This window comes from Gekko japonicus, unplaced genomic scaffold (assembly GCF_001447785.1).
Source record: "Gekko japonicus isolate JY-2015 unplaced genomic scaffold, Gekko_japonicus_V1.1 scaffold702, whole genome shotgun sequence".
NCBI lineage: Eukaryota > Metazoa > Chordata > Lepidosauria > Squamata > Gekkonidae > Gekko > Gekko japonicus.
The window spans coordinates 161,424-182,693 of record NW_015175377.1 but is presented as its reverse complement, the minus strand read 5'-3'; the positions used below and the strand labels follow the sequence as shown (position 1 = coordinate 182,693).

Here is a 21,270-nt window from a genome sequence, read left to right as displayed (position 1 = left end):
AATCGCTCTGTACCCTTGGCTTTTCTTCACAACCCACATTCAGAGGCACCAATGTGCAGTTGTGATGTTTACCTCTCAGCCTGCTGGTTTGGGTCTCATAAGCCTGTGAGAAAAGCAGTGTTCCATGCTATTAATTAGGCCTGGCTTCTCTCTTCCTCCCCTACCCCCTGGAATGACTGACTCAGTTAAGTATACACTGTGCCATTTTAGTGACTAATGCTTAGGAAGTCTGAGATTTCTGACAGTTCTTATCGTGTGAAAAACGAATGAGCAGGCTGCCGTTTACTTAATTTTAAATATATGGTAAAATAATCTTTCGAAGTTTACATTCTGTTGCATATTTCAAATCAGTATGGATGAGTTTTGCCTTCACTGCTAAGGCAACACTAATCCTTTACCTGTAGAATAAATCCTGCCCCTGAAAGTGCTGCAATGCAGCCATTCTATAGCTGATGATAAAAATGACGCTCCCGATCCTGACAGAATGTTTGGGTGCAGAAACGTGCAAGTGGTGATTCACAACCCTGGGGCAAAGATCCGCTTATGTGCACATTGCTAACTGAATAAAAAATGGCATGAAGCTGGAAGTGTGCAGTCTGACTTCTCAAACAGCTTGAGTTTGCAAGAGAGAGTTCAGACATCAGGAAATGCACGGTGAGACCAGTTCAGTCCATAAAGATTGGTCTTTCTCTGGTGTTGGGAAAGTCAGGGGTGAGAATGGGGCGCCGAAGACTGGGGAATGGGATACAGATGTCTCTGTCTGAACGAGCATTTTAAATCCGGAGAGGAGAAGCAATGACATAGGAACAAACAGCATATCTGACCTCAGCCTTTGTTAAGCATGTATAACCTGCCAGATTCTTTGTTGGAAACCTGTAAGTGAACAGCAGAAGGATTGGGCAACAACAGGAAATAAAGGACGTATGGTCTCTCGGAGTATCTGGGAAGTGGATCTCAATACTCAAAAAGTGTGTTATGGATATAAAGTAATTTACATCTACATTTTCTAGTGGCGAGCAATAAAAATCACATCACTTTGCAATCCATTTCTGACAACAATTGGTCATCATCCAAAATAACGTCACTCAATATTTTGCTAAGAGCAACATGGTGGCTGAGGCTAGGGGTTATGTGTGTGTGAAGTGCTGTCTAGTTGCAGCCAATTTATGGCAATCCCATAAGGTTTTCAAGACAAGAGATGGACAGAGGTGGTTTGCCATTGCCTGCCTCTGCATAGCAACCCGGGACTTCCTTGGTTGTCTGACCCTGCATAGGCTGACCATGGCATAGAGCCAGTTTGGTGTGATGGTTAGGAGCATGGACTCTAATCTGGGAGAACCAGGTTTGATTCCTCACTCCTCCACATGCAGCTGCTGGTGTGGCCTTGGGTCAGCCATAAGTTCTTTCAGAGCTGTTCTTTCAAGGGCAGTTCTCAGGAGATCTCTCTCAGCCCCACCTACCTCACAGGGTGTCTGTTGTGGGGAGGGGAGGGGAAGGGAAAGGAGATTGTAAACCGCTCTGAGACTTCTTTGGGTAGTGAAGGGCAGGGTATAAATCCAATCTCTTCTGAGATCTGTTTCTGAGATGTGTTGAGATCAAGCTAGGCATCCGGGGACCAGGGATTACCACTTTTTTTGTCAGACTCTCATGTGGAGCCTCTTATCTCACATGAGCCCATCTTCTACCACAGAAGGCCTCCACTTCTTACATAGCCAAGTCCTGATTGACTATGGTCCCGGTCACACGGGCCGTAAAATGCGGGGGGGGGGAGCGTGGCAGTTCCTCTTCGTGCGCATGCGCCGTTGGGTGCTTGTGTGCATCCTGTGGAGACTTGGGGGAAAAAAACTGTTTGCAACGGGTCATGGGTGGGCGCTGGATGCCACAGACTACCACCGGAAACGCGATCAGATGCCAGCCCTTGCCCCGCAGTTTCCAGTAACTAGTACCTCGGAAGTACTAGTTTTTAACTCCGCATCTTCGGCAGGAAGCCTCGGGTTCGCCATGGGAGCTCTACGCTTCCCAGATGTTGCGGTGTGACCGTGCCCAGAAAATCCACCTATCATCCGTCTCAGTAGCGTGGCTAATGCTCCGTGTGACCGCAGCCTATTACTCTCATATATCCGGTCAGTCATACATTTTAGCTCCATTCTGAGAGAAAGTATTAATTTACTAAAACAGCCTGATAAACTAAGTAGCATATATATATTCAAATATAAACTATGATGATATATGACTCTTCACCCTTGTATCCATGGAAGAATTTTCCACTTTGCTTTGTGAACATTTATTTATTTATTTATTTATTTATTTAGGCATTTTTACCCCGCCCTCCCCACGAGCGGGCTCGGGGCGGCTTACAAGGGGCAACAGGCCATGCATAAAATCCAATAATACAGTAAAATCATGATAATAACAATAATAATGTAATAACAATAATAAAGTGCTTCAATAACAAGATGGTCCTGAGTGATTATGGTGGCATCTTCAGATCAGCCCCGTTGGGGTACCACTGTCCAGTAGATCGTTCATGCGTTCTTAATATCACACAATATATGGCTGAGCTTCCCAGGGCGATGGGTTGATGTTCTGTAAATACTTAGGGGTTAAGCTCATACTGCCACTTCAAGCAGCCTGGTGAAAAATTGAGAGCTGCTTTCCAAGTTCAAGAAAGAAGCCAGAAGACCATCAGCAAGTTAATTAATGCAACCCAGGGAGAAAAAGTGGCAGGACATGGGCCTAGACAAGTGGGCAATAGTGGCCAAATAATTTTAACCTCTCCTTTTCTCACCTTGGTGCATTTTTTGCAAGGGGGATTGAGGGGAAAGAAGGATCCTCATTTGAAAGGGGGTGGACTGGCAACCATTCTTTAGGAGCCATTCAGGGAAAGCCAGTCTTGGAGACACAGATGTGCTTTTCGGAGTCTTGCGGAAGGGAGAAGAGGCATTCTGTAGAGAAGAGGCATACCAGATGAAGGGGGGGGGAGGGACATCTGAAATGAACAGAGCTGCGCAACAAACCTGGAACCAGTGAGAAATTTCTGCCAATCACTTTAACATCACAGAGATAAGTTTGGACATAGAGACAGGGGATTGCAAGTTTATGCTTGTTCGATAAATTTTTCCTTTTGTTTCTGTGCAGGAGCTGACAACTCTGTTTAGGAGAGCAAGGGAACATTGCATGGGGAAGGCTACTCTCTGTGGCAGCACATGCCTTCGATGTAGAAGGTCCCAGGTTCTCCATCTCCAGATAAGAGATCTTAGGTTATTTAAGGGAGCACTTCAAGTAAAGAATTTTAGCCCAGCAGGTTCTTGGAAAGACTTTTCTCTGTATAAGACATTGGATGAAGAGAAGGTGGCATGGTATAGCCGAGTCTCATCAGATCTTGGACGCTAAACTGGGTATGTACCTGGAAGGGAGACCACCAGACCCTGCAGAGGAAGGCCATGGCAAACCACCTCTGCTTTCCCCTTGTCTTGAAAGCCCCTTGCTGGGGCAGGCATAAGTCAGTTGTGACTTGATGGCGCTTTATACACACATATGCTCCAAGATATTGTAGAGACATGGCTATCAAGACTGGACAATGTTGACCTACAGAGACCAGGTATTAGACTCACTGTAAGGCAGCTGTAAAGGATATCCCCAGTTTTATGTTCCAAGCTGCTTGTGATTATTTTTATAAGGCTAATATTTGGGGGCAGTTCAGTTGCTTTTCACATCGGCTGCTTTCAGATATCAAGAACAAACCAAAATAGAGAGCTTACATGCTTAAGACCATTAAACTGCAGGGGCAGAGCTGTGGTGGCTTAGCGGTAGAGCATCTGCCTTTGCTTGCAGGTGGCCATGGGTTCAGTCCCCAGCATCTCCAGTAAAAAGACGGGTGATGAGAAAGATCACTGCCTGAGCTGCTGCTAGTCAGAGCAAACAAGACTGACCATGACAGACAAGTGGTCTGACTGAATATAATATGTAAACTGTTGTCCAGTGTGGTGGACAAAGAGATTTCAGGGAAAAGGAAGGTTCTCCAAAATTCACCTGTTCCTTGATGTGTTTAATATTAAATTGTTTTTTAAAAAAACAGCATTGCTTTTCAAGAATATTTGGATCTTTTCATACTTGATAATTAGAACAACATTGTAAACCCAAGACAAATGGGGTTGACCACAGATCTGGGGTGAGTGGGGGAATGTCTTGTTTAGTACCTGTACAGAACCTCTCAAACTGATCAGAGGTGATCGTAATATTCCAAGACAGATTTTCCAGGCAGTTCCATAGTCATGACTCACTGATATTTCCTCCAGATTCTTAATTACAGCAGCAGCCATGTTACCAGCTATTCCAGTCAAAATGTTGGAACCTCAGTTTCCTCCCCCTCCATTGGCGATACCTATCCATACAGCCATGTATCTCTATAAGCTGACAGCCCTAACATTTTGTTCTCTGTATCCACCCACAAGATAACGGAGTCTTTTAATTGCATGTCTTCTATGGCATCCTGCAGAGATAATAAGATTTCACACAGTGTTACCTCTCTCGATCCCCTTCTCACAACCCCACAAATTTGAATGCCCAAGTTGCTTCCACGCGAAGACTATTTTCTTTTCTTTACTACTGAAAGACTGCTTTTTCATATCCAGCTGCAAGTGAAATGTGGATTCTACAGAACATTTGATCTAGTGTTACATTCCTCGTTCCTCATGAAGATCGAAAGAGGAGAGCTCTTCTCTTTCCACCCCTCGCCAAAGGAACTAATTAAAAATCCATTCAGGAACAGAAGTGAGAAGAAAGTAATTAATTAAGCTAAGAGGAGGGAGCTGCTTCAAAGCAACAGAGGCAAGGAGGCCAAAATTTAAAGAGGCAGTTACTCTGGGAAGACTGGAAAGCATTTTGTTAATGCACCCATGAAGAGCTTGTAATGCAGTTGCAATGGGGAAGGAAGGAGTCAGGTCTGGGGAAAAGTCAGGAAGCATCAGAATGGAATGGATTCACAATGACATTGGCTGGGTTCTCTGTGAAAATGGAGAGGAGGACAAGTCTAAATGACTAGTGTGGAAGAAACCCCATGTCAAAAGGAACTTCAAAATTTCAGTGTTGTATTTCAGAACTCCAAGTTTAACCCCTCCCCCAGTATGACTATGAATATCAGAGCATCTCTTCTTGAATTCTGAGGGTTGGTGTCAAATTTCATATGCAAGAACTGAAGTTTGGATATCAACCCTTCATTAGAACTCAACAGCGGAAGAATTTCAGGCCGCTCTTCAGCATTCTGACTGAGACTTGGCAATTTTGAACATGGAAAATTCAAATACCTGATAATAAAAGTCCGCTTTGGTAGTATAATAGGCATTCAGAATAGTCCTGAGAACCAGCGTGATGTAGCGGAGAGACAGACTAGGATCTGGGAGACCCAGGTTTGAATCCCCACTCTGCCATGAAAGCTGGTTTGGTGACCTTGAGGCAGTCTCAGAACAGCTTACAATCTCCTTTCCCCTCCCCTCCCCACAACAGACACCCTGTGTGGTAGGTGGGGCTGAGAAAGCTCTTTTGAGAACTGCTCATGAGAGAACAGCTCTGAAAGAACTTGTAACTGACCCAAAGTCACACCAGCAGCTGCATGTGGAGAAGTGGGGAATCAAACCCAGATTAGAGTCCGCGCTCCTAACCACTACACCATACTGACTCTTACGGGGAAGAAGAAGAAGAGGAAGAGGAGGAAAAGGAAGAATACTTTGCCCTTCACTTGGAGTCTCAGAGCGGCTTACAATCTTCTTTCCTTCCTCTCCCCACAACAGACACCCTGTGAGGTGGGTGGGGCTAAGGGAGTTCTGAGAGAACTGCTCTTGAGAGAACAGCTCTGTGAGAGCTGTGACTGACCCAAGGTCACCCAGCTGGCTGCATGTGGAAGAGCGAGGAATCAAACCTGGTTCTCCAGATTTGAGTCCATTGCTCTTAACCACTACACCAAACTGGCCACATGGAGCTCAAGGCAAACAGTGCTCAGGCAAACAGCATGGAAAGGAAGGCAGAAACCTCTCTTCCCCACCCCACCCCACCCCAGTACTTGGAACTGTGCCAAGCAGCAGAGCATTTTTTTTAAAGGTGTGATGACAGTACATGTGACTGTGAGACAGATCAGTGGACCCCCGACTTAGCTTGCATCACATGCATTTTATAGATGCACCTTAATTGTCATATTGTCAGTCTGTATGTACAAAGAGTGAATTCTCCCATTCTTCTTCATCTTGGGCCCCAGTCCGTGTTGGCCTTCTCCCACTGCAGCTTTTTGCAGCTAACTGACACAACTGAGGATCCATTTGTGTTTAGTTTGGCCGTGAACTGTTCATGTGGTGGGAACTTGTGAATGGTCACCCTCCTCCGCCGTTAGAGTTGCCAGCCTCTGGGTGGTGGCTGGAGATCTCCCGCTATTTCAGCTGGTCTCCAGGCAACAGAGATCAGCTCACCTGGAGAAAATGGCCGCTGTGGAACATGGATTCTGTGGCATTGTACCCCATTGAAGTCCCTCCTCTCCCCAAATCCCGCCCTCTTCAGGCTCCACCCCCAAATCTCCATTCATTTGCCAACCTGGAGTTGGCAACCCTCCTCTACCATGCAAATAGAGGTGTCAGATAAGCATGACAGCCAGTGAGCCAGTCCTAAGTACTAGCTGTAGAAGAAATGGAAGTCCATGGAAAGCTGGACTGGCTCTAGAATAAAATTTTGCTACAGTGCAATCCTGAACATTGTTACAACCTTCTAAGTCCACTGATTTCAGTGGGCTTAGAGGGGCATAACTGTTTAGGATTGTGCAGTTATTCTTTAAGGTGGCACAAGATTTCCGTTTATTTTTCCTAGAGAAAATGGTATTTTTCTGGAGGAAAAACTAAGCTCTTTACATTAACTAATTGTGCAAATGGCCCTTAGCTAACTTCAGGGCTCACAGTGAAAACTGGCAATTAATAGTGGTGCAAATACAAACTCACCCAAGAAAGCTGAAAATTGTTTGCTTCACAAATGTTAATTCTGCTCTATGGTTTCAGCATTCAGAGTCCTTAACCAGCCATTCTAAACCGTACGGAAGGCCAAAGCACTTGTCTTTGTTGTGTCTTCTGAGACCTTGAATTTCTCTCTTAATGCCGAGAGGTTGCTCAAATTGCTTTCCTCCATGTACTCCCAATACCCTTTTTAATAAACTAGCGTTATTTCTACACCGTTAGCACGGAGGAAGGGAAATATAGTTGCAAACATTGGGCTCAGGCCGATGGGGCATGATTTGTGGGAAGTGCTATGTCTCCACAGATCAGAGGGGGAAAAAGAGAAGTGAGCTTGTGTTTAAAAGATTGTCAGCACAATCCTTTACAGAGTTACTCCATATTGATTTCAGCTCTGCATAGGATTGCACTATGAAACTTTCAAGAATAACATCAAGCTGTGGACAAACAAGCCTGAAAAATAACCCCTTTGTTTTTAATTTTTTTAAAAATTTATAACTTGCTTTTCTCACCAATGGGAACCTAAAGCAACTTATAATTGTCCCTTCCTCTACCAGTTTGGTGTAGTGGTTAAGTGTGCGGACTCTAATCTGGGAGAACCGGGTTTGATTCCCCACTCCTCCACTTGCAGCTGCTGGATAACCTTGGGCAAGCCATAGTTCTGACAAAAGCTGTTCTTGAAAGAGCTCTCTCAGCCCCACCTACCTCTCAGGGTGTCTGTTGTGGTGAGGGGAAGGGAAAGGAGTTTGTAAGCCACTCTGAGTGAAGGGTGGGGTATAAATCCAATCTCTTCCTCCTTCTCCTCCTCCTCTGCCACCTTATCCTCTCTTCAACACTGCGAGTAGTTTCCAGCTCTGCTGCATTAAATGCTGAGAGATGGGGGGGGGGCCTAAAGAGGATGGATTTTGGGGAGGGTGATGTCACCTTCCTTGCTGCTGTAGGAATTTCCTCAATCTCTATGATCTTTGCCATAGGGGTCAGGGGAAATTCCTAGAGCTTCACCCTTGATGCTGCTCTCTCCATTTATTTCCTGCTTCTAAACGTAGGGAGGGTGGGTGAGTCTTGAGGGCAGGGGCGGGAGATTGTTTGCAGCTACCAGTCAAATGGCAGAACTAACCACATGGCTGGTGAGGCTGAGAGAGTGTGACAGGCCCAAGGTCACCTAGCAAGCTCCCATGGTAGAGCAGGGATTTGAACCCAGTTCTCTCAGGTCCTAGTTGAATTCTCTAACCACTATGTCAAAGCAGCTCTCTTTCCCCCTCTTTTAAATTTTTGAACAGTTCAAAAATTTTTCTTGTTTTCTATTTTGTCTTTGAATTAACACCAAATGGTGTGATATACTGTTCTGTCTCCAACCAAAACAGCTGGGAATCTCTTTGACACAAATCCTTAACGTTCGCACATGACCAAGAAACAGAACCCAGACAAGGTTACGTAGTTTAATGTTAGAAGGAAACTTGGCTAGATTCATTGCAAAGCGTAGAAAGCTATGCATAGAAGAAGCCGGAATTCTCAATAGCTAGAGTATCTCAATAGCATTACCAATATGATTGCATTCTTGCCATCAGTTCTGGCTTGGCTGGCATGGTGGCGGAAAGTGCCATCAAGTCACACAGCTGACCAATAGTGACCCCATAGGGTTTACAAGGCAACGGATGGACAGAGGTGGATTTCCATTGCCTGCCTCTTTGTAGCACACCTGGGCTTCCTTGCTGGTCTCCCTTCCAGGTTCTAACCAGGGCCAACGGCTGAGCTTCCGAGATCTGATGAGATCAGGCTAGCCTTGGCCATCCAGTTCGGGGCAAGGTTGGCATAAAGGTAAAGGCAAAGGTTCCCTTGCTCGAAAGCCAGTTGAGTCCGACTCTAGGGTTGCGGTGCTCATCTCCGTTTCAAAGTCAAAGAGCCAGCGCTGTCCAAAGACGTTTCCGCGGTCATGTGGCCAGCATGACTAAACACCAAGGCGCACGGAACGCTGTTACCTTCCCACCCAAGTGGTACCTATTTATCTACTTGCAATTTCTTGCTTTCGAACTGCTAGGTTGGCAGGAGCTGAAACCAGAGAGGGGAGCTCACTCCATCATGTGGCAACTTGGGTCTCGAACTGCTGAACTACTGACCTTCCACAGCCTGCAGTTCAGTGTCTTAACCACTTGAGCCATTTCAGAGGTGAAAACAGGGACACGACTGTAACTTCCCTGTTATCACAGCATAGCAAGCTTTCTCTCGCCCCATGCTAGCATTACAACCTCTGTGGTGGGGTCTCTGGAGTTCTCTCAGAAATACAGCTGTTCTCCAGATGACAGAAATCAGTTCCCCTGGAGGAAATGGCTGCTTTGGAGGATGGACTCTCTGGCATCACACCCCTGCTAAGGTATCTCGCCTCCCCAGACTTCCCCCTACACTGGCTCCGCCCTCAAATCTTCAGGGATTTCCCAACCCAGAGTCCCCCCCCCACTTCAACACAGCTGTTTATGCTCAGGCCTTGCAGACTGAGGGCCCTCGTGGCTTCCTGGACTGAGTCCATCCATCGCATGTTGGGTCTTTCTCTTTTCCTGCTGCCTTCAACTCTTCCGAGCATACGGCTTTTTAAAATCGAGTCTTCTCTGCCACTGTACAGTGAATTAGTCAAGATCTGCTGGAGATTGCAGTCTGAATATGAAACTTATTTTTAAAATAATCCTCTTGCTTTAATTGTGAAACTCCTCCTCACAAATGGTGTTGGCTACCTTTGTCGTAAATTTGATTTGCAGTGGCTCCAGATTGTATACTGGGTCAGGTTCAAGGTTTTGCTATTAACCTTTAAGACCCTACATGGTCTGGGACCAGCATATCTATGGGACCACCTCTCCTGGCATACCCCCCAAAGAGCATACCCCCCAAAGAGAAGAACTTACTGGTGATCCCTGGCCCAAAGAGTATCTGGCTGTCCTCAGTCAGAGCCAGGGCTTTTTTGGCCTTGGCACCAACCTGGTGGAACTGTCTGCCATATGATATCTGTGCCCTGTGGGACCTTCTACACTTCTGCAGGGCCTGCAAGACAGAGATGTTCTGCCAGGCCTATGGTCAAGGACAAGCAATGATCTCCAGTGTAAAGTACTGGGTCCAGATGCATAGATAGTGAATCAGCTCATCATTTTATTATAGGCAAGAAAACTAGAATGAACAAGCCGGGCTGGAGGCCTGCTTAAATCTCCGTTCCATACCACACCCAACACACCCACACACACCCATGATTGGTTTATTTACATAGTGCCCATTCCCATAGGTACACACTAGGATCCAAACAGACTGATTGGCTCGTTCTCTGATCCTCTCTGGCTATTGTTTGGAGAGAGCGAAGCGGCTGGTTTGCATGGCTACATGCGAACCCGACCGCGTGTGCGGCCGTAGTTAGTACACAACACCCCTCCCCACAAGGTTCAGATCCCCCGAACAGACAAAGTCTTTGAGGTAGGTGGGTCTTCGCCATTCCCGGATCGAATGGCAGAGTTCTGGGTCCAGAGCGGGCTGCTCCGGAGTCCTACCTGCATGTTCTGGTGGTGTCTCAGTTCTGTCGGCGGGGCTAGTGGGCTGTTGTCATCTGTGTCCCGGCCCTGCTTGGGGTTGTCACTGCCGGTCCCTCCAGGCATTGCGCTTGGCCGTTGCTGTGTTTGTGGGGAGGCCTCGGTCTCGGCTGGGTCATTGATCTCTTGGGCCAGGCACTCGTCTTTGCTGTCCTCTGGCATGTCCATCTCTGGAGGAAGGAGGCGCTGCCGGAGCTGATCAATGTGGCGTCTCAGCAACTGGCCATCTTCTGTCAAGACCTCATAGGATCGGGGCCCTGTTACCCTGACCACCCGAGCTGGGATCCATGCAGGGCCCGGGCATAGTTCTGGGCGTACACGGGGTCTTCTGGAAAGAACCCTCGTGCAGCTTCCTGACTCACCGGGTCTGTGCAGTGTTCGGGCACTCAATCAGGGTGAAGGTGGTCAAGTCTTATTGTGGGGTGCCATCCCATCAGTAGCTCGGCTGGACTGTGGCCGGTTGTGGTGTGCGGTGTCATTTGCTGACCAAACAGGAAGGTGGCCAGCCGGTAGTCCCAATCTCCCGGGCCCAAACGTTGCAAGAATTCCTTGGTCGTTCAGACCATGCATTCAGCCTGGCCATTTGTTGCAGGGTGGAAGGGAGCGGAGTGGATCTGCCTAATCCCGTAATAGTGCACAAACTCCTGGAACTCCACTGAACGCTGTCCCATTGTTGGTCACAAGAGAGTCCGGGATGCCATGTGTGCTGAAGATCCACCACACTGCGCGGATGGCAGATCTTGATGAGGTGGATGGGACCGGCACCACTTCTAGCCACTTGGTATACGCATCTACCAAGATGAAGAAAATTTGTCCCTGGAAGGTAAAAGTTCAACTACAGGAGTGGATGTCTGAAGAGTTTGACTAAATGTCTCTCAGGCAGGTTCGCCTTTTGAACGAAGGGAGAGACTCCTGGTCTTCGCTGTATTAAACATAACCTAAGAAAGAATTCCATCTAAGAATTCAGAGTCTAATGTTAGCTAAAGCTGAAGTACATTTTCAGACAGATGCCAAGAACTGGGGTTTGAGATTTTGGCAAAGAGTGACTGGGTAGCAGGCTGAAGCTACCAATCAGGCCAAAAGGAATAGGACTGTATTTTCAGGGAAGAAATATGAGTCCTGTCCAGTTATACAGGGAACTGGCACTGAGGCAGTCTCTGGTCTCTTGTGAAAAGAAGCGTTTATTTTATGTTTATTTTTATTTATTTATGTAAATTTATATTCCGCCCTCCCTGCAAGCGGGCTCAGGGCGGATCACAAACACAATATCTGGAACATATCAAACATTTCAATACATATTAAATATAAATATAAACCAATTAAGACAGTTTAAGAACAGCATAGATTAAAACAGAATGCCCTATTTATCCTTGCACAGAGATTTCCACCTTGGCGCCATCGGTCTCTAGATCTTCTTAGTCTGGGCCATGTGGAGATGGCAGCTTCATCATATGTTCCTAGAAGCTGCTCCAGTTTATAGACTACTCAAGGGAAAGAAGATACTTTGTGATTTCAGAAAAAAGGGAAAGAATTTGATCCATTGAAAGAGAGACCTTTCCAGAAAACCTGAACAGCTATTAGGAAACTATATGCTGAAACATTGTAACTGAAACTTAAGTACTCAGTCAACCATGTCTCACTGATAAGAACCAAGAATTTGTGAAAATAAGCTGCTTCAACACCATCTTGTCTGTCAACTGAAAAATATACTGTTTTACCAACTACGTTTACGTCAGCCTTTCCAATTCCTGGCTACCCCATACCATACTATACCCTATCATACCATAAAATATTTATTATTGTTCACCGTTACACAGTCTCTAGTGCTATTTCAAGGGCTCCTATTTTCTCCTGACAAGTTCCTGGGCTGGGCAAAAGCCAAATTAGATTCTGTCGCAGGGTGGGACCTTCAGATTTATAAAGCTGCAAGTATTATCACGCTACTGGGGGCCAGCTCAGTATATGAAGGGAAGTAAGAATTTTAGCAGGAAAAGTCTGCCTCAGAATGGAGAGAGTAACAGGGGGTCTGTCTTAGTTGCCTTCAGCTCTGCAAAGGAAAATAGGCAGTATATATAGAATGCAATAAATAAAAACAAAGGATTATGGAAAAACCCCTCTGCCCAAAAGAAACATCATGAGTCTTACAGAAGAAAAGAGATTGGATTTATACCCCGCCCTTCACTACCCAAAGGTGTCTCAGAATGGCTTACAAACTCCTTTCCCTTCCCCTCCCCACAACAGATACCCTGTGAGGTAGGTGGGGCTGAGAGAACTCTGACAGAAACTGCTCTTTTTCAAGAACAGCTGTGCCAGAGTTATGGCTTGCCCAAGGTCATCCAGCCAGGTGCAAGTGGAGGAGTGGGGAATCAAACCCGGTTCTCTCAGATTAGAGTCTGCGCACTTAACCACTACACTCTCTCAGAAGCATATAATATTGGAAAGGAACCTGCCCTTATTTCAGATGTTCTTGACTGTTATTTACAAATGTGCACTTTTGGAGTCTCTTTGATTGGGAGGGAAGGTGGCATGGTATAGCCCCCATCTCATCAGAAGCTAATGATGGTCAGTACTCGCATGGGGGATCACCAAGGAGGCCACTGCAGGAGAAGGCACTGGCAAAGCTCCTCTGCATTTCACTTGCCTTGAAAGTCCCTTGCTGGAGTTGCCATAAGTTGGTTATGACTGGACTGCATGTATGTCCGTAATATAGTTGCCTAGCAACTGTTATACTGGGAGGGGTTGCAAAATCCACCCACCACTACAACACTGGATGGCTTGGTCTCCACTGCCATGTACCCTATTGAGAAGGAGAGTGCAATGAATCTCCCAGGGACACATTGCACACGAGCCTAGAAGGCCTTGTGATACACAGGCACTCACTCCAATGCCCACACGTCCTGTCATAATAATGGGCATTTTACTGGTAAATTATGGATTACAATGTTCAGTTTAATCATTTTCAAGATTAAAATTGTGACTTTCAAGAACAACCCAAAAATCCTCTATACAGGTTCTAAAAGGCAGACGTAATTGGAGGTCCCTAAAGAGCATTTTGTAGTGGGTGGAACACTTTGTGAAGAAGCATAGAATTCTCTATCCTCCCATAAGATCAGTCATGTTCTTTCATGTCAGAAATGTTTCATCTCTATTTCTAATCCACATTGACAGCCATTGCACTGAAATGTGTTTTTTTTAAAAAAAAAATCTTGCTGTGTCATTTGTTGAGTTAACTAATTCTAGGTTTGGATTTCTGTAGTTGGAATTTTCTCCTAATCAACTTGCCTTAATATATACTGTTAATATAAAGGCATACTGTGATGTAGCGTTTGCCTTTTATTTAGTACTGAATATACAGTGCCCCGGGGGCCACGGTCACTCAGAGGTTAAGACGCTGAGCTGCAGACCGGAAGTTCTGTGGCTCAGCAGTTTGAGACCCTACTGCCGCGTGACAGAGTGAGCTCCCGTCTCTGGCCCCAGCTCCTGCCAACCTAGCAGTTCAAAAGCAAAAAATTGCAAGTAGATACATAGGTACCAATTCAGTGGGAAGGTAACAGTATTCTGTGTGCCTCAGCATTTGGTCATGCCAGCCACATGACCACAGAAAAGTCTTCGGACACTGCTGGCTCTTCGGGTTGGAAACGGAGATGAGCACCGCCCCCTAGAGTTAGATCTGACTGGCTTTCGAGCAAGGGAGACCTTTACTATACAGTGCCCAGAATAAAAACAAAATCACATGCATTTTTAAGCATGGGAAGATTAAAATACAATTGATTTATGAATCCCATATAGCCAACAAGCAATTCAGATACTTATTACAAGCAGAATTTTAAAATCTATGTATCTAATTCTCAGTATGGCCAAATCTGTTGATACTTAAATCCATACACTGGAGCCATGAACGGACAAGACAGTTGTTTCTGCAAATCTGAGAAATACCCCAGGTTTTCAGAAAAATCTGAAATCTAACAAAGGGGGGAGTTAACTCCCCCCCAAAAAATAATAATAGAAGCAGTACCTGTAGCTTTAAGAAACAAATGACTGCAGTGGCCTTTGCTACTCAACCACACAACATCACCAGCCTTCAAGCCTTAGTTTCTGTCAGTAAAAGGTAGGGATAGTGGGAAGAGTCTCTTCCAGGGCTGTTTTGGGCTTTGAGGGAAGACTAATCAAGGCTGGGCTTAGCTGCAACTTGACAACGTGTGACTCATATGATTCACCCAGGACTGAATATTTGCTCCTGTTTTACGGCAGCCCTGCCCCCCCCCCCCAATGGGCCTGCAAGTGGCACTCTTATTTTGGCACTCGATAAGGTGTGGGTGGGGGACACAATACTGTCTCACCCTGCCATGCTGCGGGCCTGATACTCTTATGACAGTTTAAATCACTTTAAACTTGTGATGACGTTCCGACAAGCTTGCCATTACATCTTGGCCCTCAGGGAAAGAAGCTGGAATTCCAGGGCTGGAAATATGGTCCTAGTCAGTCTTGGAGATCAAGTACAACACAGTAAACTATAGCTCCAGAGGCAGGAGGGGTAACCATAGACAGGGAGGGAGGGATCTGAGTACACAAAACAACAGGTGCAGGGAAGCAGGCAAACCAGATCAAGTCCCGTCTACCACAGATTAGCTACTAAGATTGAGGAGCCAAGCCAGAGGCATATAAAGTCCATTTTCACTGGCACCCTCAGGTACACATCTCTGCTGGGCTGGTTCAGGTGACATTTCCTCCAGTGACCCAGCCTTATTAGGTTGGTTGATTGGCTTGCTCAGAACTGAGGTGGTAAGGGAGCCGGAAATTGGTTCCCAGGGATCTGTGTTCAAGACTCCCCAGTTCTTATATACCTGTGCCTTCACCTGTTCCAGAACTGCAAAAAGGAAAGGAACAACACAGGGCGGGGAGATGTCAACTCTACCTAGATATGAGGATCAACTGGCATCTGGATAGGTTGCTCTTTCCAGCCAGATTGGGGACCAGTTGGGGCAGTCTTTTTAAAAAGAAAAAAATCTGTCCAGATTGAACAGTCCTGTGCTGCAATTTATTGCTCAGGGCAATTCTGCACTAGTGGAAGATGCCTTTGCATCTGGACTGAGCTGTGTCATGCCTTGGCCGTGTCTGTAGCTATGTGGGTTCCAAAAGAAATAAGCCATCTAAGACAACTGTTTGGCTTTAAAATTGCTTGCAGCTGCACATAAATGTCCAGAGATATTGTTTAAAGACTAGGGCTGCTGAAAGTTTCTGGAGTGAAAGGTGGATAGATGGTTGACAAATTATACCTTTTAGCTTTTAGTAAAACAAAGCCAAAAGGCATTGCTTCTGGTAAAGTTGATAATGTTAAGTGCTGGTGTCGAAAGGTATAATTAAAAGAGAGTTCTGTGCTGCATTGATCACTTGGAGCCAGAGTCCATGTTTAATGCAGCATGCTCATTAGCCGCACAGATAATGATCTTTCCTGACATCTTGCTTTATTGCTTCTATTGTCTTTCTAGTAAGTTCTCTAGCAAGAATAGAAATTGCAGATGCTGCTCTGTAATCAAAAATGCCTAATTTTTTTTAAAAAGTGCCCCTATAAGTTACCAAGGTGCTGTTTCACACTTGGAAGCCATAGCTTGATGTCATAAGTCAATATCAATGAGTGATTGTTATTTTTATTTACTTAAAACATGCTGTTCTCTTGGGTAGGGCCAAGAAGTTATGAACAACATACAAAATGTACATATTTGGAAATTCACTTTGAGAAACTAGAAGCCAAATTAAAAATTACATTTGGGGGTCCATGATCAGATACAGAATATTGGGAAATATATTGACCCCCCCCCCAATTCCATCTAACTACAGGTCAGCTTACCCCCCCCCCCCCACAGCCATATGGCCTGAATTCCTGAACAGAACTGAGATCACAACTCAGGTCTCATTGATAGAGACAGTTTGGTGTAATGGTTAAGAGTGCAGATTCTTAGCTGGGAGAACTGGGTTTGATTCCCATCTCCTCCACATGCAGCTGCTGGTGTGACCTTGGGTCAGTCATAAGTTCTTTCAGAGTTGTTCTCTCAAGGGCAGTTCTTGAGAGAGCTCTCTCAGCTCCACCTACCTCACAGAGTGTGTTGTAGGGAGGGGAAGGGAAAGGGATTGTAAGCCGCTCAAAGACTCCTTCGGATAGTGAAGGGCTGGGTATAAATCTAATCTCTTCTTCCTCTTCTTATGTAACTGGGACAGTGTGGTTCCCCTGGCTAGATGCCACAGCCAGTGGCAAGCTGCTGGGAGCCACTATGTCCTCCCAGATGACGATTCTCTTTGGGCATCCTCAAACCAGGCATATCTAACCCAAACATCATATTTAAAAAATCACATAATTTGCTCATCTCTTTGGACCCTCACAGTGACTTTGGTTTTCAGAAATTTGTAAGCCTAGGTCATCCTTGGGTTGCCAGCCTTTGGGGGTATAGGGGGTAAAAACTGTAGACACCAGCATTGTGTGATTCAGCGATGTCACTTATTTAAACTTATATCCTGCCCTCCCCGGAGGCTCAGGGCGGCTAACAGGAGCATACGCCAAATAATAACAATAAAACCAGTATAAAATACACAGAATTACAAAAACAGTTAAATAATTAACTAAATTCATAAAACAGTTCAGTGCTCCCCTACTCAATTCCAAATTTTACGATCAAGATGGTGTTCTCAGTCATATAGCTATACAGCAACAGCAGTGCACCCCCCCCCCCCCGCCGCCGTGTTGTCCCACTTCCAGTTGCATGCCTGGAAGTGACATCACAGCATCATACAACACCCTAGGAATTTCCCGAATTATGTTTTTCCTAGAGTGTCACTTGATGCTGTGACATCATTTCCAGAAACACAACTGGAAGTGGTGTTACACATTTGCTCAATCAAGCAGAAACCAAGGGGGAAAAAACACTGAACCTAACAATGAACTCCAAAACCAAGCAAAGGTTAGTGAAAAGGAGGGCCAATATTAAAACCTTTCCATAAAAGATAAAAAGAGGTACATGTATTTATTAATAAATATAACAAATTTTAAAACATATATAGAGGCCCATTTACAACCAATGTATATAAAATATAACAATATCAAGGGCTTACAAAGTTGACCTTACGCGTTTCGGCCAAATAGGCCTTCCTCAGAGGTCAGACATATGTGGCAAGATGGTTAATAATTATTTTCACATAAACACAATTAGAAATATATACAAAGTATAGATTCAATGAGGACCATAAAGTAAATTGTTCAAAATCACCAGGCACAAGGTAAATATGCACATAAGATCTTTAAAGTGCAATCACTAGCCCAGTGATTATAAACTTGTGGTCCAAAAATTTCCTTCTTTGATTGTGTTGCCACAGCATTCATAAGTAAAAACCTTTGCTTGGTTTGGGACACATTTGCTCAGTGCCAGTCCTCCCCCCCACACACACACACATTTTTGTTCCTGCTGCTTTAGCAAGTGGCAGCAGGAGCCTGGAGCACAGGCAGCCATGGTGGGCAGCCTAGAAGCCCCTAGTTCTTCCCCTCTTGGCCGCCTCAGTGGTATATCCATTCTACACATTTACATTACAATGGAATGGCCTGCTTTCTCCTCATCTATTTGTGTGAGTTGGTCTAGTTTCATGGGGCGGAATCCCAGCTTAGTTCTGTTTGTTAGCCAGAAGCGTTGACTGCATGAGCTCCTTTGTTCCGATACCAGTTGCTGCCATCCCTGTATCTCCTTGTTAATAAATTGATGTGGTTTGGAGAGCACCGTTCCCTGCTGTATGAACCTGAGAACGGGAACCTAAGTGAGTACCCTAATCCTCAACAAGTAAAAGCCCTCGGCCAGCAGTGGCAGTGGGATAAAAGGGCTGTGTGGGTTAGCCAGGTCACAAAGAAAGTAATATCCCAAGGTGCACGGCAACTCTCGTGTTCCAGCTTCAGATCTGGATGCAAAGTAGTTGCAGAAAACAGCCATTTGTCAGAACTTGCAGTATATGGAAAGAGGGCATCAGCCTCTTCTAGCCCAGCCAACGCAATGTGAGACTCAGTCCTGTGCCTGGAAGAACATTTTTGAAACCGCCACAGCTCAGCAGCACAGTGTGTACCTTTCTTTTCAGAAAATTCATCAGATGACTTCAGTTGTTATGATGGATCTGTATATTTTGAGCAAACGTGGAGGTGACTGGAGAAAGTGAAAACATTTTTCTGATGCATATTGCAAATGCATTAATCAGTGTTACTACAACGAATGCTAAATGATCGCTGAAATAGCTCAAAATGAAGACGTGTGGCTTGCCACACTTCATGGCACACGCCTCTAAATATATCCACTTTATTTTTATTCCAGCTATGAAGCGTAACGTCTTAAGAAGCCTCTTTGTTAGCGAAACATAATATGCTCTTCCTAAAAGGGTCTAACTTAACAGACCTGTACAAGAGCGTTTCCAATTACAATATTATCCAGACTTACCGTGACACATAATTCCTTTTTGGCTTGCACATGTCAATGTTCCTATTTGTATATTAAGGAGTCATTTGATATTGCTTCCATGGAAGTATTTAGCACCCCTGGTAACTGCTATTGTGAAGGGGGGGGGATAATGTTCTAACAATCTATTGCCATGATCTTTGAATTGCCAGGCTTCATTTTTTAAAAAGTAAGTCTCTAGCCCTTTTCCGTGCCAAGTTGTAAGGGGAAAGGTGAAGCATTCAACTTGGCAAGGGAAATGTCTAGAGCATGTTAGGGTGTACTTTCGTGATATTAGTTACTGACATTTTTAAAAAGGTCTTCAAAAAGCCCTTCAGTGGTAAGGCAGGGAAAATAGCACCCATGGCTACAGGAAAGGTTGACTGTGCTCGCAAGAGAAGCAGCTTGCCAAGCAGCAGCAAACATCAATGAACCAAATAGTCTAAAAATCAGCTTCCTGCTCATAACCGGCAAACATAAACTGAACCAGTAGGTGTTCATGCCTCCCTAGTTAGGACATCAGTTTTACTTATCAGATGAATTGCTATTTGATATTATGTTCTTATTTTTCATTCTAGAAACCTTGGGAAATCCGGACTAAGAGTTTCATGTTTGGGGCTAGGTAAGGTGTGTGTTTTTTAATTGGTGTGTGTGTTGTATATTATACTTAGTTGCATGATGTTGCTGATGTTCATATGGATAATCATGGTTTGGGTCCTTCATATTTGTTCTGTAGTTCTGTAGCTGTGGCTCTTTCCTCTGGTGCATCTTGGTATGTTCCCCCCCCCCTACATTATTTGCCCGTACACATGGTTATGTGTTTATTTGATTGCACCCTGTATGTTTGGGTTTATGTTACATCCAGCTGGGTGCTGAAGCTGTAAGAGTAAATGCTGCTGTGCCCCTTGAACATTCAGACCTTAGCTGAGGATTATTTGTGTTGTTGAGTAAGGGATTTATTTAACACTTTGGGAACCACGTGGCGGTGGCAGGCCGGGTTTACACACAGAAGAGAATGAGAGGGGAATAAAGGAGATAAAATGCTCAGGTGGTAGACTGGAATGTAGCACACCAACCAGAATGTTCCTTATGTCAAAAACTCCCTGCAAATAGAATCCAGAGTGGACAGATGACTTCTCCCTGCTGTGCTAGTTCTTTAAGTTTTGTTTAAAGCAAATGTGTATTTTCTAAACTGAAATCCACTACCTGCAACTGTGAAATCCATTCTATTTATCTGTCACGTTTTTATCCCACCTGTCTTCTAAAGAGCTCAGAGCGGCATATGTGGCTTACCTTCCAGACAGCACTTTCAGGCCTCAGGTAGAGTTGTCCCTGTCACTGCATGCCCACGAAAGGAATACCTGTACTGGTCATGCAACTGTCTGTTATGCAGCTTGCAACGATCCAGGAACGAGTTTAGAAGACAGACTTGCCCAAAGCAGGGCAACTGGAACAACACTGGGTATCACTGCAGCCATTGTAGCCATGGATGATGATTGCCATTTCACTGTGAATGTGATCATTACCCTGTTAAACTACAGTTAGTAATAAAAAAGCTGTTAATAAACAATATACTTTGTGAGATCCTGTCTTACTAAGCTTATGTGTTAGTTTATTACTTGTTATGAGAAGATTTCCAGAGCATCTCCTCCAGCTCGCTTCATAAAGGCAATTTTCAGAGTCCTTCCGCCTTTACATCATGTACGTTAATTCTCTCTAAAATCTTGATGGCTTCTTAGACGTTCACTCGTAATTCTGCAACTCAGTCTTCCTCTGTCTCCAAAGGGATAAAACCGCCGATCTTGAGCCTCTTCCTCTTTGGTCTCAACCTCGGGGCCCAGTGGCATCTCAAAGGCTTCTCGATCTTGAGGGCAGATTCAAACTCTTTTCTATCAGCCGGGTTTAAGATGACACTTTCTAAAAACACCTGCAAGGAAGGAGTTAAGTCCTTGTAAATCTTTTCTGTTTCTCTCATGCTTTTCCTCCTCGTCTCTTTGAGATCGCTGTTAGTTTTAGTGTCCATCTCTTTTGCTTTGACAGCCCTCTGTTCCATTTTTTCTGCTATTGTTGCCAACTGTTGCTGGCGGGACATGAGTTGTTGATTTATCTTGGCAAGCTGATGGTTAATACCAACAAGTTGCTCCAGAATCGGCTTGGTGGCTTCCACTATGAGTTCTATAACGTTCACTTCCCTTTTTCTTTGAGTTATTTTCACTGACTTTTTTGGAGCCTCCACCATTTTAACACTTTATTTTCAATATA

General features: G+C 44.9%; 1 protein-coding gene across 4 annotated transcripts in view; it reads left to right on the top strand.

Moving 5' to 3' along the window:
* The window catches only part of KCNAB1 (potassium channel, voltage gated subfamily A regulatory beta subunit 1), a 296,623-nt gene that overhangs the window by 181,023 nt on the left and 94,330 nt on the right, over positions 1-21,270 (top strand). For all 4 annotated transcript variants that reach the window (XM_015425542.1, XM_015425540.1, XM_015425543.1 and 1 more), the window contains exon 2: positions 19,587-19,630. In XM_015425542.1, coding sequence (XP_015281028.1) covers positions 19,587-19,630 — 44 coding nt within the window. The remainder of the gene's footprint in view (positions 1-19,586; positions 19,631-21,270) is intronic.